This window comes from Ambystoma mexicanum, chromosome 4p (assembly GCF_040938575.1).
Source record: "Ambystoma mexicanum isolate Mex_15411 chromosome 4p, UKY_AmexF1_1, whole genome shotgun sequence".
Taxonomy (NCBI): domain Eukaryota; kingdom Metazoa; phylum Chordata; class Amphibia; order Caudata; family Ambystomatidae; genus Ambystoma; species Ambystoma mexicanum.
Genome location: NC_090927.1, coordinates 180,819,462 through 180,834,258, shown reverse-complemented (window position 1 = coordinate 180,834,258; position 14,797 = coordinate 180,819,462). Strand labels below are relative to the sequence as shown.

The 14,797-nt window shown below is 44.8% G+C and overlaps 1 protein-coding gene across 4 annotated transcripts in view; it reads left to right on the top strand.

Annotated features, from left to right (window-relative positions):
• Positions 1–14,797, top strand: part of PTK2B (protein tyrosine kinase 2 beta) — a 998,240-nt gene that overhangs the window by 565,014 nt on the left and 418,429 nt on the right. For all 4 annotated transcript variants that reach the window (XM_069605649.1, XM_069605652.1, XM_069605651.1 and 1 more), the window contains one exon: positions 9,153–9,331. In XM_069605649.1, the coding sequence (XP_069461750.1) occupies positions 9,153–9,331 (179 nt within the window). The remainder of the gene's footprint in view (positions 1–9,152; positions 9,332–14,797) is intronic.

Genomic DNA, 14,797 nt, shown 5'->3' with positions numbered 1-14,797 from the left:
TATCTGTACACCCTGCTATTCTTTGTAAGTAATTTATCTCACCATATGATTATCTGTAACTGAGCTTCGCATCTTCTTGTAATTGCTATGCCCTGATACCCCTGGTTCTGATGCGCATTATAAATAATAAACAAACAAATAAACAAACAAAACGTGATTGTAAAGAGTTCAATGGAATGGGAAAATGACCCGGAAGTTATTGATGAGTATAAAGAAGGCCTTTGCCAATCCAGGAAAACCAATATATGAATTTATTTGCAATCTTTATTTCTTGGTTGTACCCAATAGGAGTGTTGGATTGGGTAATGTTGTCACCAAGAGTATCTAAAAGGAATTTCCATGCACTTTTTGTCACAACGAACTGAATATTTTTTAATGGGTGGTCCATCAGTACATTTTAGGAAGTTGAGATTGAATGGATTGACTAAGGAAGCTTCCAAGCAGCACCATGAAGGCGGCCTATCATTGACTTTGGGATGTAAAATATCTGGAGAAATGTAGGAGGACAAAAGAATGATGATTGTGAGAGATCAAGGGTAAGATCCTTACACAGTGGCATTTTCAGTGATATTCAAAGACTTTTATTAAAGGAAAAGGAGGGGTTGGGGAAATCCTAACTATCCCTAACTTTAGGAGGGGTGCCCTGTCCCATCAAAACTAAGTAACGTCTGTGTCAGGATGTCTAAATCAAAAGAGTTCTTCGTCCTGTGTCTAAAACTCCTAAGCTGACCCTCACCCACTAATCTCAATATAACGTGACAGGGGAGTGTCTTTGAGCTGTATCCTAACAGCTTCTTCTCAAAGTTCCAAACAGAAAGACTTGAAGGTGGGAAAAGAAAAGTAAAAACAAGGTTCCAGTAGAGATGGGATCTCCCCTTCCCCTAGAGTCTTTCTGGTTGTTCACAATGTTACTGGTATATGTTCCCCAAGGGAGATGGTTCTTCTCTTGGGCTTTCTCCGTTTCACAAACGTTCACAATGTCACTTATGTTTAGATTTCAGAGTTCCTTCTTTGGTGTTCTTTTATCTTGCTACAGAAAAAAAAGGGGTATGGCTCTTCCCTTATGATTACCACAAAAACAAGGCGGTGGGTATCTCTTCCTCAGCTCTTTCAGCTTTCCACAATATCAAAACAAAAAGTGGGGGGTCTCTGGCTTGGTTCTCCAGTTCTTGAGTTACTCTCCTGCCAAAGTCTTTATTCTCTGCTTACATGGGTGCGAGTACCAGACTCGCCATATGCCTGGTTTACTCACCTGACAAATCTTTTGCTCCTTTACTTAGATGTGGGTCTAGACTCGCCGAGTGTCTGGTTTACTCTACTGCCAGGACTTTTAGCTGTTTGAATTGGATGTGCGTTCCAGACTCGCTGAGTGCCTGTTAAAGGCAAGTGCCAGCTTTCCTCTCTTTCCTAGCATTTGCTTGGTCCTCTATCCAGGAAATTATACTACTTATACCTTGGGTCATCGGCTTTCCTTCGGTTAAACATAATGTCCCAATTCCCCGTACGGGTTTATCTGTGCTGCTAATGCAATGCAGCATTCAGCCTGAAGTGCCCCGGTAACCCATTCTCCTTCTCTCGGTTTACAGGATGCCGTTGGCAACTTCAGGTTCCCTCGTGTCTCTCCAGCTGCTTGGCGGCCCGTCTGCTGTCTAAAAGCATGTCTTGTCAGCCTCTCTGTGTTCGCCTGGACTTTTCCTTTGCTCTGCAGTTCCTGCTGCTCCTCCTGGCAAAGCGATGAACACGTCTCGATCCGACCTCTCTGGACGCTGTCTTCTCCTATTTCTGTGCCTCGGGCTGCCTCGCTTCCTCCTGTGTCCAAAACAGAATTCAGAGACTCTGATCTCTCATTTCTCGCGACTTGAAACACTTATGTATAGGCACTTTATAAATGCCTTATATTATGTTGTTCAGGTGTTCTGTTTTTGAATGTCACAGGACCTGTTACTAACTTCCAATGACTAGACCGTTGGTTTGCTGCTCTTGGTAATCTTCATTATTCCACTCCTCTTCCTCGTCTCAGTATTGTAAAAAGGGAAGGGGAGTACACAGGTCTCAATGCTGATTATTTCAACGTTCTTTAAGTGAGAAGTGTGATGCTGGAAATGCATTGGAGAGACAGGGCATCCATGTACTTGTCCTGTACTCCCTTATCATGCGTGTTCTGTGTTGGTTTCTGCACAGGAGTCCATGTGGGACTCCTGGCAGTGCAGCACTTCCTCTTTTTGATTGTGGTGAACAGAGACCCTTGGGATACCCTTATGGCACCCATGGGTGGGGGTACAACCCTGTACCCCTAGTGTATGTTTTTGGGCATTTGTGTGGGGCCCACAGAGCAGAGTATGGGCTGGTGGCGGATCCATGCTGAATTTGACAGGTGCTCTGAGTATCCTACATTTTGGGATACCCAGGCTCTGCCATATGAATCAGTGGATTCCTGATAAAAGGCAAGATGGCCCCTTTGGCCTCTTGGTTTCTATTACCTTTTACCTTGTTTTCCCCTTACTCTGTCCCTTCCCTTTACTGGCTGTTGGATGGAAGAACCATATGTGGGGAAGTCCAGGCCAGACTGGTTGGAGCCTTCCCAGTGACTGTATGTTGTGGGTACACCCTTGGGGTGGGGTATGGGTGTCTGGTATCTGTGTGTGTGACACAAAGAATAAGACAGCCCTGCCTTAAACATGTACATGAATACAATGTGGTGTGCTGGAAGGCTGGGTGCTTGCCCCAATTCACATTCCTTGTAATGGGTGTCTGGTGGAAGGGAATGACCTGAATGCACTGTGAGCCTGATTGGCTGTCTGCCTGCATGACTGCCCTTCTGACTGATTGGCTGACTGAGCTTGGCTCAGCAGTGTGAATGAGGGACAGATGTGTATATCTGAGGACCTCTCACGTACCAATTTGTTCAGAAGCTGAAGTTAAAACTTGAACCTGCTTATCCTTGTAGCCCAGCTAGAAGAAGAAGAATTGCTGCTGCTTTCCTTCAAAGAAATCCAAAAGCTGTCGTGTCTGTCGAGGAATGATCCAAGAGAGGACCAGGCTAGGAGACCTCTCCCCGAGCTACGAGAGAACATCGTGCAGAAGCTGATCTTCATCAAGGCACCATAGAAGCCAGTCCCGATAGGCTGTAGACAGGAGACGGGGTCCACAGAGAAATCTTCAAATAAAGCACCGAGATACCAAGGCTATTGAAGTCCATTGCTGTTGACCGGGGTTTGGAGGATTTCCTAAAACCACTGGAAGCCAGATGAGTCATGTTGCCCAGAACCGGAGGCTCGACGACCGGAGCCGCAATGCTGCATCTTTGTCTAAGAACATTGAAAGAAGGGCTCCTTTGCCATCACCGTCGACTGCTTTGTCCCGCTGGAGAAAGTTGAGGTAGTCAATGACCGAGGACAATCCGCCCATGGGTTTCCTGCCACCCGAAGTCCACAAAGACGCCGACAAGTGAAGATCCGAAGCCTAGCCGTGTTGGAGTCTCAATCATCTAACCCGACACCCGCTGCCAGGCCTACGTTCTTCATCAAGTCTTCTTTGCGGCACCAAACTCTTTTCTTTGAGGAGTCTTGCCGCTGAGGAGCACATTTCTTCGAGGACTCTCGACACCCTGTGGCTCCTGCTTTAAAGAGAGTCCACCCTCGAGGAATCCGTTGAAGAAACTCTTCTAACTCAGTTACATTGGGGTAGTGAAACATTACATTGGGGTAGTGGATCATTTTTGACCAGGAAACAAGACTATTTTAACATTAATGGACTGGGCTTGCTAATACACTTTATTACAGGTTGCCCAGGTGGGGGAGGGGATCCTCACTCCGAATTGTGCCTTGGTAGAGTGGTAGAGGGAGATAACATTCTGCCATTGTTTAAACTAACTTGTGTTCCTTACTATGGCCTATGCTGATACACATTACTGTTTAGATTTGCCAAAGTACAAAGTGTGTTATTAATTGTGTATATCAAACTGGTTTGCATATAAAGAACTGTGTTAGCACATAACATAGTGTGTGGACATTCCTTTGTGGGGGGCTTGGGGACTGCACTGTACTTAAGAAACAACCTGCATCACCTCGTGAGAGCTTAAGCCTTGGTTGCTCGTCCATAACTACCATATAGAGAACCTTGGATGGGGTGTTCTGTGCTTCTACTCTTCCATATAGAGGGCAGGAATACAGATATCCTCCTCCAGTCCTTACAAGAAGAACACATTTAAGATTGGTAGTCAACAAATTGTGGAGGTTCTTCATCCAAAGGACAATAGGCCATATAAGAATGGGGGAATGTATCGGAGTTCTACCTAGAAATATGGGTAAGGACTTGTTCTGATCTTCTGGTCTCTCGTCACCTCCCCAGGGGTTGTCCTGCCACAGATAGCCACCCACAGGGTCAGAGTCAGGTAGCTTCTGCCTTTCCTGGCCACATGAGGGGTGATTTCCCTTGGAGAACCAGTGACAAGTTTTCTAGATTCGTCACATGATATAAGCGGAAGTCAGGAAACATAACTCCACCAGCAAAGTTTATTAATTGCAATCCGCGGGACGGGGAGGGGAGGATATTATTCCAGGGAAATGTTAACACAATCGAATCCATTTTTTTATCATAAGAATCAAGAAATCTATAAGGTATCATAGATAGAGGATACAAAATGATAGGTGTAAGCATACATTTAATGGTTTCTAATCGACCCCACCATGACAAATAGTGAGGTGACCATTGATCAGTTAATTCATTGAGTTTAGCGAAAATCCTTTTAGAATTAAGATGTATGATAGTGTTGGAGTCTATAAGCTATCGGTAAACCAAGATAATGAGCCTCATTACGAATCAGGAGTTATGGGGTTAACGGTGCCGTAAACGGCGCCGACCCTTAACGCCTGATTACAAGGTCCGTTAGCGCCATGGTGATATTAACGCCTGCTTTTTGCAGGCGTTAAAATCCATGGCGCTAAGGGACCATGGTGCTAATTACGCCACCGTAATTTACGGTGGCGTAATTAGTGCCTTCCCCACTCCCATTATGCCCTATGGGGCAAAAATGGGAATGGGGAAGGGTAAAATGGGAAATGGGGATTTACCGCCCCACTCACCTTGGAATGGGGCGGTAAATCCGCCATCCACCATGGTGTAAACATAGTTTACACCATGGTGGTAAGGGTATGTCCCAGGCGGTAACTTACCCCCTGGGTCGTAATGAGGCCCAATCTCTGTGATCGGGTATTCCAAATCAAACCAAAATGCTGAACATCCGACTGAGGTCACAGATTATCCACAGGGAGAATTTGTGAGTTACTAACATTAAGTTGATATCCAGGGACACTGGAATATAAATTAATAGTATGTGATAGATTCTCAAGTGAAGCATGGGGGTTAGTTAAGTAGAGAATTATATCATCCACATAAACTGTGACTTTTACTTTTAAATTATTGTAGTTAAATGCTTGTCTTTGAGGCTTCTCCGAATATTTTGGATCAGTGGTTCTACAGCTAAGATAAAAAGGAGACGAGATAAAGGACAGCCTTGTCGGATACCACCATAATGCTAGTCTAGTGAACCTGTAGATGCCAGTGGCACTTCATGATTTTTTGGGTGACCTAAAGTACAATTTACCATGTTATCTGTGGCTTCCAATGGAAGCTATAAGCAAGTATTTTGCTTTTGGAATGTTGTTTTCTCCTGGTATGAGTCACAGCAGGGAACTACAGCCTTTTCTCTGTCAATAGCTTGTTTGGGGTTTAGGCGATAGCCTCCCTGGTATTTCTTACGTTTTGTATCATTCACCCATGTCTCCCTGTTCTATCCCCTGACATACTTCCCCGCGGGACAGTGCAGTGGGAGGAAAAGGGAGGATAGCTCAGCGGCAGCGTGCGTGTCTCGGAAGCAAGACGACACGAAGCAACAACAGGTTCGATCCCCGGGTCCGCGCTTAGAAATCTCTGGGTGTTTAAGCGCGTTATAAATACGTAACTAAGACCAAAAAAAAAACGCAATTAAGAAAAAAAAACAATTCCTGTAACAGCGCCTCGATGCCTGCGGGCTGTGTGAGCGCTTTATAAATGTAAAATAAATAAAAATAATGGGGGGGGCGCAGGAAGGCACACAACATAAAATTATATATATAGCTTTCAACTTTGGTGATTGTTCCACCTCAGGGCACCAGGTGACAACATACAGAAATTAACCTGATCATATGCCACTCTGAACCCCTTGGTGAAATATACTCCCTAGTAGAACGCTACCCGTATACAGTTCCATATTTATTTGTATGCTGGAAGGAACAATGCACTTTTGGTCACAAAAGAATGTACAATAGATAAGAAATCCGTTTTGACAGGAAGCAGTGAGCTTCTTACAATGGGTGAGTTTGAGGGACTCTCTGACCAAGTTATGGAAGGGAGTAAATTAAACACTCACCGAGGACGATCGATGCTTACACTAATAATTCTGCTTTGCTGAGCGATTATCCATTCTTTTGTAATCGCTCCAACAGGTGTCTGTGTGTGTAAAGACATGGAAATAAATCCCTTTGCCCAGCCAGCTAGCCTGGAGTTTGAAGATATGGAGTGCAGCAAGTGGGGCCGTCATTTGGTGCTTCCCGGTTAGAGCACGTTTCTTAGTCATGTGTGACAGTTTTGATTGATTTAGCAATCCCCCAACACCGCCAACATCCATCTCGTTGTTGGGGTCCCCCTGAATGCTTGCCCCTGTTGTCTCAGGCGCAGCTTCTTAAAGAATCCGTCGTCCCTGTTAAGAAAATTTGCACCAGTGAACGGCTTACCCGGCGTAAAATGCATCAAAATAGCACAACTTTCACTGCCCTGGATTTCAAGTCAAACAAGAACTACTGACCTGGTGAAATACCCCGCAGAATCGAGAAGTTCACAGAGCTCAAAGATTAACAAAACACGCATGCGCTGTAGGGAAAATACCCGGGCTCGGTAGAAAAAGAAGAGAACTAGGCAGCAGTCTATGGCTGTTTGCTTCTGAAACCATCCGAGACGCAAATGCTCCCGTGTGAAACGTGTGCAGTGTCTATGAACCTAACAATGTTGTCGCAACGTTTATACACATGCGTCAAGACAGCGCTATTAGTATGTTGAAGAGCAGATGCCAATTACACTGCATTGAATGCGCCTCGAGGGGTTCTATCGTAAAATGGTGTCAATACAGTATGGGCCCCATTACGTCTTTGGCGGTAGACATGCCGCTATTGCCGCCATGGCTGCCTCCAAAACTGGGTCCAGGTTCCCTGTATGGGGAATTACCGGGCATTCCGAGTTTGGAGGGCCCGGTAATTCCTCCCTCGGGGAACGCGGGCCCGGACCTTCCCCATTCGAGCCCCCATAGGGCTCAATGGGAATAGGTGCAGGGAGCTAACAACGGGCCGATTGCGACCGGCCCGTTGTTAGCTCCCTGGTCCCTTCGCGGGACCCGGTAACTACGCCTGGTTTTACCAGGCGTCCTTACCGGTTCCCACGAGGGGACCTCGTAATCAGGCTGAATGGGTTTAATGGGTCCGCATCCATTGACATGACCCGTTAATCCATTCCGCCAGGGTCGTAATGAGGCCCTATGACTCTTGGAAGTGCACCGCGCAAGGGACCCCCAGTGCTGGTGTGTACAACAAAATGTGCAGAAACCCAGAACTGTCCACCCTCCCTCCAATTTAGGATAAAGCCATACAACCCAAGCAGCAAAGTACATGTTTTAGCACAGACGTACAGATGCTTGCCTCGAGCACTCAATTGATTAAACAGACACATGAACATAAGCAGCTAGTTCAGGACTCATCCTAGTGCTTTGCTTAGGTTGCAAGGTTCTGCCGTTCAAAGGTATCGTGTCGCATCGTGTTTTATTAAGTGATCTGCTGTTATATGTGTTTTGTTATTGTATATGTTTGTCCTGCTTATTGTATATGGAATTTTGTGAAGCGACCCAACGTGCTTGGTGTCTGGTTCGCGCAATATCACATTTCTAAATCAATGAATCGGCATTGGGGTGTGCTGTCAGAGTTCTTCACTCCCAAGTGCAGCAGTAAGTCGCTCCTTATAGCTACTGAATCACTGGTCCCATATCTCCTAATGGCGACCTCTGTTAAACGCAGGCAGGGCAAAGGCAGGATAGAGGCCAGGGCCCTTCTTTGTGTCTATATTCTACTGCCATTATTTATTTATTTATTGGATATTTGTAAGGCCCCTATACAACAAATGGTTTTCATGGCGTCATTATAGACATTGGGCCTCATTATGTCCGGGAGGATAGCTCAGTGGCAATGCGTTAGCCTTGGAAGCAAGATGATGCAGAGCAACACAGGTTCGATCCCCGGTTCCACGCTTAGAAATCTCTGGGTATTAAACGCATTATAAATAACCAATTACAATACATGTGTGCCGGTCTGGAAAAATGCTGGTAATTCCGGCACCAGCATTATTTCCTGACTGGCACACTTCAAGATTACCTGTGAGGGCCACGGATATACCGGGCAGGCCTGACCTGCCGGGAGTTCAGGCCCTTAACTGCGACTAAATGCCTGAACTACCGGCACCGTTAATAGGAATGGGAACTTATTGGTACTCTTCCGCCACCAGTAATATCCGGGTATTGGGCAGCAGAGATGGTAAACCAGTTTCACCGGCATCCAGCGGGATACTGGTGAAACTATAGTGAGGGCCATTGTCATGAGAATTGCAGGTTGCCTTCTTCCTCCTCACCTTTGCTGGACCCTCCATCCCACCCGGGACTCGCCAAATGATCGCAGTCCCAGTTCTTGCTTTTGCTTTGGTTTTCTCTGTTAGGCAATTGTGTCCACTTGAAGTGAGCCAACATGACATCTCCCAGCATGCACTCGCTGGAGAACTGGAAGGACAGGCATGGAGTCCCAGGTGACATGGGTAATCTGGTAACTTTTACAGTAGGGCATGAGGGATCTGTTTGTGTCTCTCCTGTCTTTTTACTTAACCTCTCTCTCTATTATTTGTAATGGATTGTTTTGAGTCTGATTAGTAGGGGAACCTAGTGCTTCAACATGATACTGCTGTTTCCTTTCTATTTCTTCACTTGAATGACGATGGAGGCATCTATCCTTTGTACAATACCATTTTGGATCTAGAAAGTAAAATGGCCGGCCTGTCTGACTCTCCTCCATCTACCTCCTCAGGAAATCATCAGCTCCATCATTTCAAGTGGCCGGATCGGGCCCAGCATCGAGCACACAGAGTGCTATGGGCTCCGTCTGAAGCACCTCAAGTCCGACGAGATCCACTGGCTGCACCCGGACCTGACAGTGGGGGAGGTGCAGGAGAAGTACGAGTACCTGCACGTGGAGGCCGAGTGGAGGTAAGCAGTGATCCGAGCCTTCGCCGTATGGCCACAACCTTAGTATCGTTCTCACCATTAACATGCCTTTTATTCGGGGGAGATGGCAGCTGAAAATGGTTGCTGCCTAGGCACCAGTGTGCTGCACAAGCATTGGCAAAGCTCATTAGATAAACAAAGACTCATGTGTAAGAGATGGACGTCTGGGCATCATTGTAGAAGTATTGTGGGTGTTGCTTGGGTCCATGGCTGACTGGTATGGCCTTGTGAATGTACTCTGAACTAAAGAAACGGAGGGGCTAGCAACACAAAAGTAACCCAACCACAGTGTCTCACAATTCATCTATTAATAACTATCTGTACCCGGCCAAGTGTTGCTGTGGCTCAGTCTGGTTAAATGGAAAAGAAAGAAAAGAGAAAGCGCACGTTTATAATATGTTTAATTTCTCAATGCCTGTGGGTATACAATATTTGTTGTTGTTCCATTGTCTGTGCAGTTATAGAGATTGGTTTGCCGACTCTAGAACACGCAACATATTATTGTCCATGTGAGAAGCAATCCATGTCTAGATCTAAACCGCACAATTCTAAAGATTGGCCCTGAGCTTTGTTGATGGTGATTGCAAACACCAATCGAATTGGGAATTGCAATCTGCTAAATCGAAATGGCATATCCGTTGGAATCATAGGAATGCAAGGAATGAGGACATCTTCACCTTTGAAGGGTCCTGTCAAGATTGTTGCTTCTATGACGTTGCTCATTATTTTTTTTACTGCAAGCCGCGTGCCGTTGCAAAACTTTGGCTGGTTGATATTTCGCAACATGATAATTGGCACACCGATTTTCAATTGCAGTGCGTTCGGTGGCATCCCTAGCAGATTGAGTGAATTAAAAAATTCTGTTTTCCAAAAAAGCATGTTTTTACCTGTCACACCTGTTTTGGAAATTGTAAATGGATCGTAAATCGGAAACATTGAAATGGAATCGTAAAATATTTAGTATAGCATGTGTTGCTTTTACGTCCAACAGATGGCGCTGTTTTAGAAAAAAAACATGTTTTTACCTGTCACAGGTGTGACATCTATATAATATAGGTACATATAAACGTGCATATTCGAATGCAACGTTGTGTCAAAATTTCAAAGCAATCGTTGAAGAACTTTCGGAGATTTAAGATTTTGACCAGACGAACATTTACATTTTTATTTATATAGAAAGATAGATAGATACATGGCCACCTGCAATCTCTGTACTAAAGCTTGCAAATAATGTTCTTCTTATGGTATGGCAGTCACATCACTACTCAGGTGCAATAATTACATACATACTGCAGCTGTAATAACGTATTATACAGTAGGTTGTGATGTCACAGTGGCTGTTGCTTGCGCTGGCACAGAGGTGAATTCCAGCTGTCATTGGAGCACTTAATTAAAAACTAGCTTTACAGGGACCTTTCTTCTGAATAACCTTCTGTGACACTATACTGCCGCTCACTGATAAGCTACCACGTATGGCAGGCAATACGTTTATTTTGTGCACTGCTGGAGTGTAACACTGGAGAGCAAAAGTCTGTTGGTGTGCTATCACTTCTTTAAAACCACTAAACGTTTTCTAAATGCTTTGTATTAAACTGCTTAAAATATGTATTTTGGACGGATTATAAACTGCATGTCAGTGTTTTTCCCATCCACACAAACCTTGTTTATATGTAAATACAACTGGAAAGCCTCCTGTATTAGAACAAGAAGGAGGCCAATTATTAAAGAGGATGATGTGTTGCCAGGCTTTATAACGAAAACAATCACGGCTCCCATATGTCAAGAGTACTTGCAAGTCTCCTTTGTGCTCAGGGACCTTCTAATTTACCTCGTTTGTAACTGTGTTGCCACAAAGCTCTGTGAGTTTCAATATCCTTATGACATATGATAGTGGGCCGTTTATTGCATGTTTAATGTAGAGTTGGGGATGCATTATTCTGTGTATTATCTGCAGTCTATTTGACTTTTATACAATGAGTGGATTGACTGAAGAGCAGCTGTCCTATTAAGTGCCCGATTCATGGAATTTTTTGCACTGCTGAAAGGTGACTTTGCACTGCCGACACCAACCCTGAACAATGGAACAGTGCAAATTGCATTTTTGCAGTGCAAAGCCATTTTGTACTGCAAACATGACTATGCATCGCAAGAATACACTTTACACAGTTCACATGAATCAGGGTTTGTGTTGGCAGTGCGAAGTCACTTTTCAGCAGTGCAAAGTCACTTTTCAGCAGTGCGAAGTCACTTTTCAGCAGTGCAGAACCTTCCATGAATCGAGCCCGTCTCCTGGTGGCAGTAAGGCTTTATAGATAATGAATGCAGGCTTTTGGTTTTCAAGAAAAGCGCACAAAGCAAGACAGGTCCTTGCAGCGATAATACCCCTTTTGGGCTAAGGCCCGCTTTCAGGACCACCTAGGTCTCTTCCTCGGGAAGTAATAGTGCACATGAACCTCCAATGGGGAAGAACCCCACAAGAGAAACTCTACAGGACACGTGCTCGCATTTTATGGACATTCCAATTAGGTGAACATAATGATACTGTTTGATTCCTTGCCATCCGTTCATTTCAAAAGCATGTTACAGTGTGATCGAGGGGACTGTAGATTTAGTAGACATTTACACAGGGTTGTAAAAGGCAGCTGCCTGGCAGACATAATGACCTACTACAGAGTGCCAGGAATGTGAACCTGCCAGATATAGGGAAGAGCAGCTTGATTACACGTGAATACAGGAAATGGAGAAAGAAGCGTGCCTGCTTTTTATGGTGTGCAAAGGTATATGGGAATTTTCTGGAAAAATAATTCCTTTTGCAATGTTTCCGTTCTTTTATATAGCATTTTCCAGTGTGTGGGAGGAAGCTGGATGCAGTTACCCAAGAGTGTGACATGCTGCTGTTTTGCAGGCAAGCTGCAATCTAGACAGACAGTGCAGTGTGAAAGACCCTACTGTTCACCTTTTCTATCTTATTTTGGGTCTGCTGTTACTGGAGGTAACATGGCATTTCTGTGATCACCTTTGAAAGCTGAAGCACGGTATTTGTATCAGAGTAAGGGAGGGAGGCAAACTGTAGGTTGTTTCGGTTTAGCTTGTGAAGTATCTGAAGTTGAGAGACTGTCAGTGTGACACAACACTCTGGTGCTCATTTACACTCGTCCACACACTCGTCCGGTTTGTAGTGTTCCAAAGGCTTGCATCATCTTCACTGCACATGTTTTTCAGTCTCTCTGTGCTTTGACGATGCTATTTAGCACAGTTAGTCACCCTCTTATCTCTGATGTCATGACCTGGGCCTACAAAATGTTCCTAGACAGGGCGACCTTTATTCCTGGGTGTAATGCTTGAGCAATTCAACATGCATTTTTTGTATGAGTGTCAGCTAATGTTTGCCACTATAGAAGGTCCCAGGTGGGCATTTAGTGCATGCAGTTAGAAACAAGAAATGATGGATGTGCAGGTAAAAAAACTTGTACTTTGAAGACCTGCTTGCTTTGTAATATGTTGATGTTTTCAGTTGCTATGACATTTGCCCACATTATACAGTGGTTTTTTTTAGCAGTCATTACCAAGCATGCACACACACTGTAACACGCATGCCCTTTTTGGTTTTGCCTTTCCTTGGTTTACACAGTTCTGTTTCCATGGTATTGCAGTGTGAGGTAATAGCTTTGGCGTGCTCTGATCCCTCGGAAGTAGCAGGACTAAGGTGCATGGTCGCTCTCTAGCCTAGTCTCGCAACAATTGGACATTTTAAGCCCCAATGCTGTAGGCCCGGTGCAATGATCACGACATTTTAAACAGATTTTTTCATTAAAGGCAGAGTGCTTTGGGAGGTGAAGCCCCCCCTTATCTTTCACCTCTCCCCACATAAATAGGATTATCATCTCAGCACACAAGTCACATTCTGCCTCTGCATGGCTGACTCTACCCTGTGAAATTGACCCCCAATATCTGATGTTACCATATGGAATAGAGAACAGAGGAAGACATTGAAAATGACTATGCTTACTCCTGGAACCTTAGTAATTGACCAGCTCGATGAGTGTTTGAAGACCTCTTCTGTAAGTCTCGTTCGATCATCTGGTGTACATCTGAGCATACTTCCAAATACTTCAAATTACTCCACAGTACAAAACCTCTGCATCTCCTGCTACCAGCATGTCTCTTGGTCTGATCATCTCCTTGTTTACTTTGTTGTTTCAGCCACACTCATCCCAAGTGATAGGAATAGGAGGGTCTTGTGTTCCCAAAAAGATCAGTTAATATCCATGTGGATCCCATGCACTTTTACTTTGGTTTTGTGATGATCTCCCGCTTGTAAAACAGATGAAGGGCACTTGAAAGGTGGTGGAGGAAATCAAGCCGTGCAGGGATCGCTTGGCTGCCACATCAACAGGGAACTCAAACAAGCTATCAACTGTGTGCAAAATAAGATATCGATCCCATATTGTGGATGAAGCCAATTCACCCCAGATGCTTTCCTTATTGATCAATTGATGTTGCCTTCAATGGTTACTAACTCAATGCTGCCTTCATCCACAACAATCCTGTGCTAGATTTCACTGAAGAATACGCCCATCCTCTTGCCAGCTTTACTTAGCAAATGCATCACATTAGGACCCAAATGACAAAGAACCCTTTCTCTTCACCTGGATTTACGAGTTAAGAGTGGTCACTGAAGATTCCCTTACCAAAACAATTAAGAGTTTAAAACCATGAGTAGCACCCATTGTGAAATGCAGTGCAAACACATTCCTACGTGGCCTGCCTGTGCTCACGCCACTCATAATCTTTTACCATTGTCTCCCCCAGCGATATCCCCGAGCATGCTTTCAAAACCCCACTGCAAAGTACACTGCATCAGACTTTACCCAATTTGTGCCTTAATTTGTGTTGTGCCCTATGATCGCCAATAGACCACAATTGACCTGTGCCTTATTCTGTGCCTTATTCTGTGCTGTGCCCTATGGTTGCCATCAGACTTTACCTGATTTGTGCCTTAATTTGTGTTGTGCCCTATGATCGCCAATAGACCACAATTGACCTGTGCCTTATTCTGTGCTGTGCCCTATGGTTGCCATCAGACTTTACCTGATTTGTGCCTTAATTTGTGCTGTGCCTTATGGTCGCCAATAGACCACAATTGACCTGTGCCTTATTCTGTGCTGTGCCCTATGGTTGCCATCAGACTTTACCTGATTTGTGCCTTAATTTGTGCTGTGCCTTATGGTCGCCAATAGACCACAATTGACCTGTGCCTTATTCTGTGCTGTTGCAGATAGTACTTCACCAGATTTGTGCCCCGACCTGTGCCCCTGCCCCATGGTTGTCATTAGGTATAACACTGCCCTAGCCACTTTATATACCTCAATGTGCTTCGAGTTGCCCTGACATACTTAGGTGACACACTACCTAGCTAGTCTTCTACACTTGCCTAGTTTGCCACTG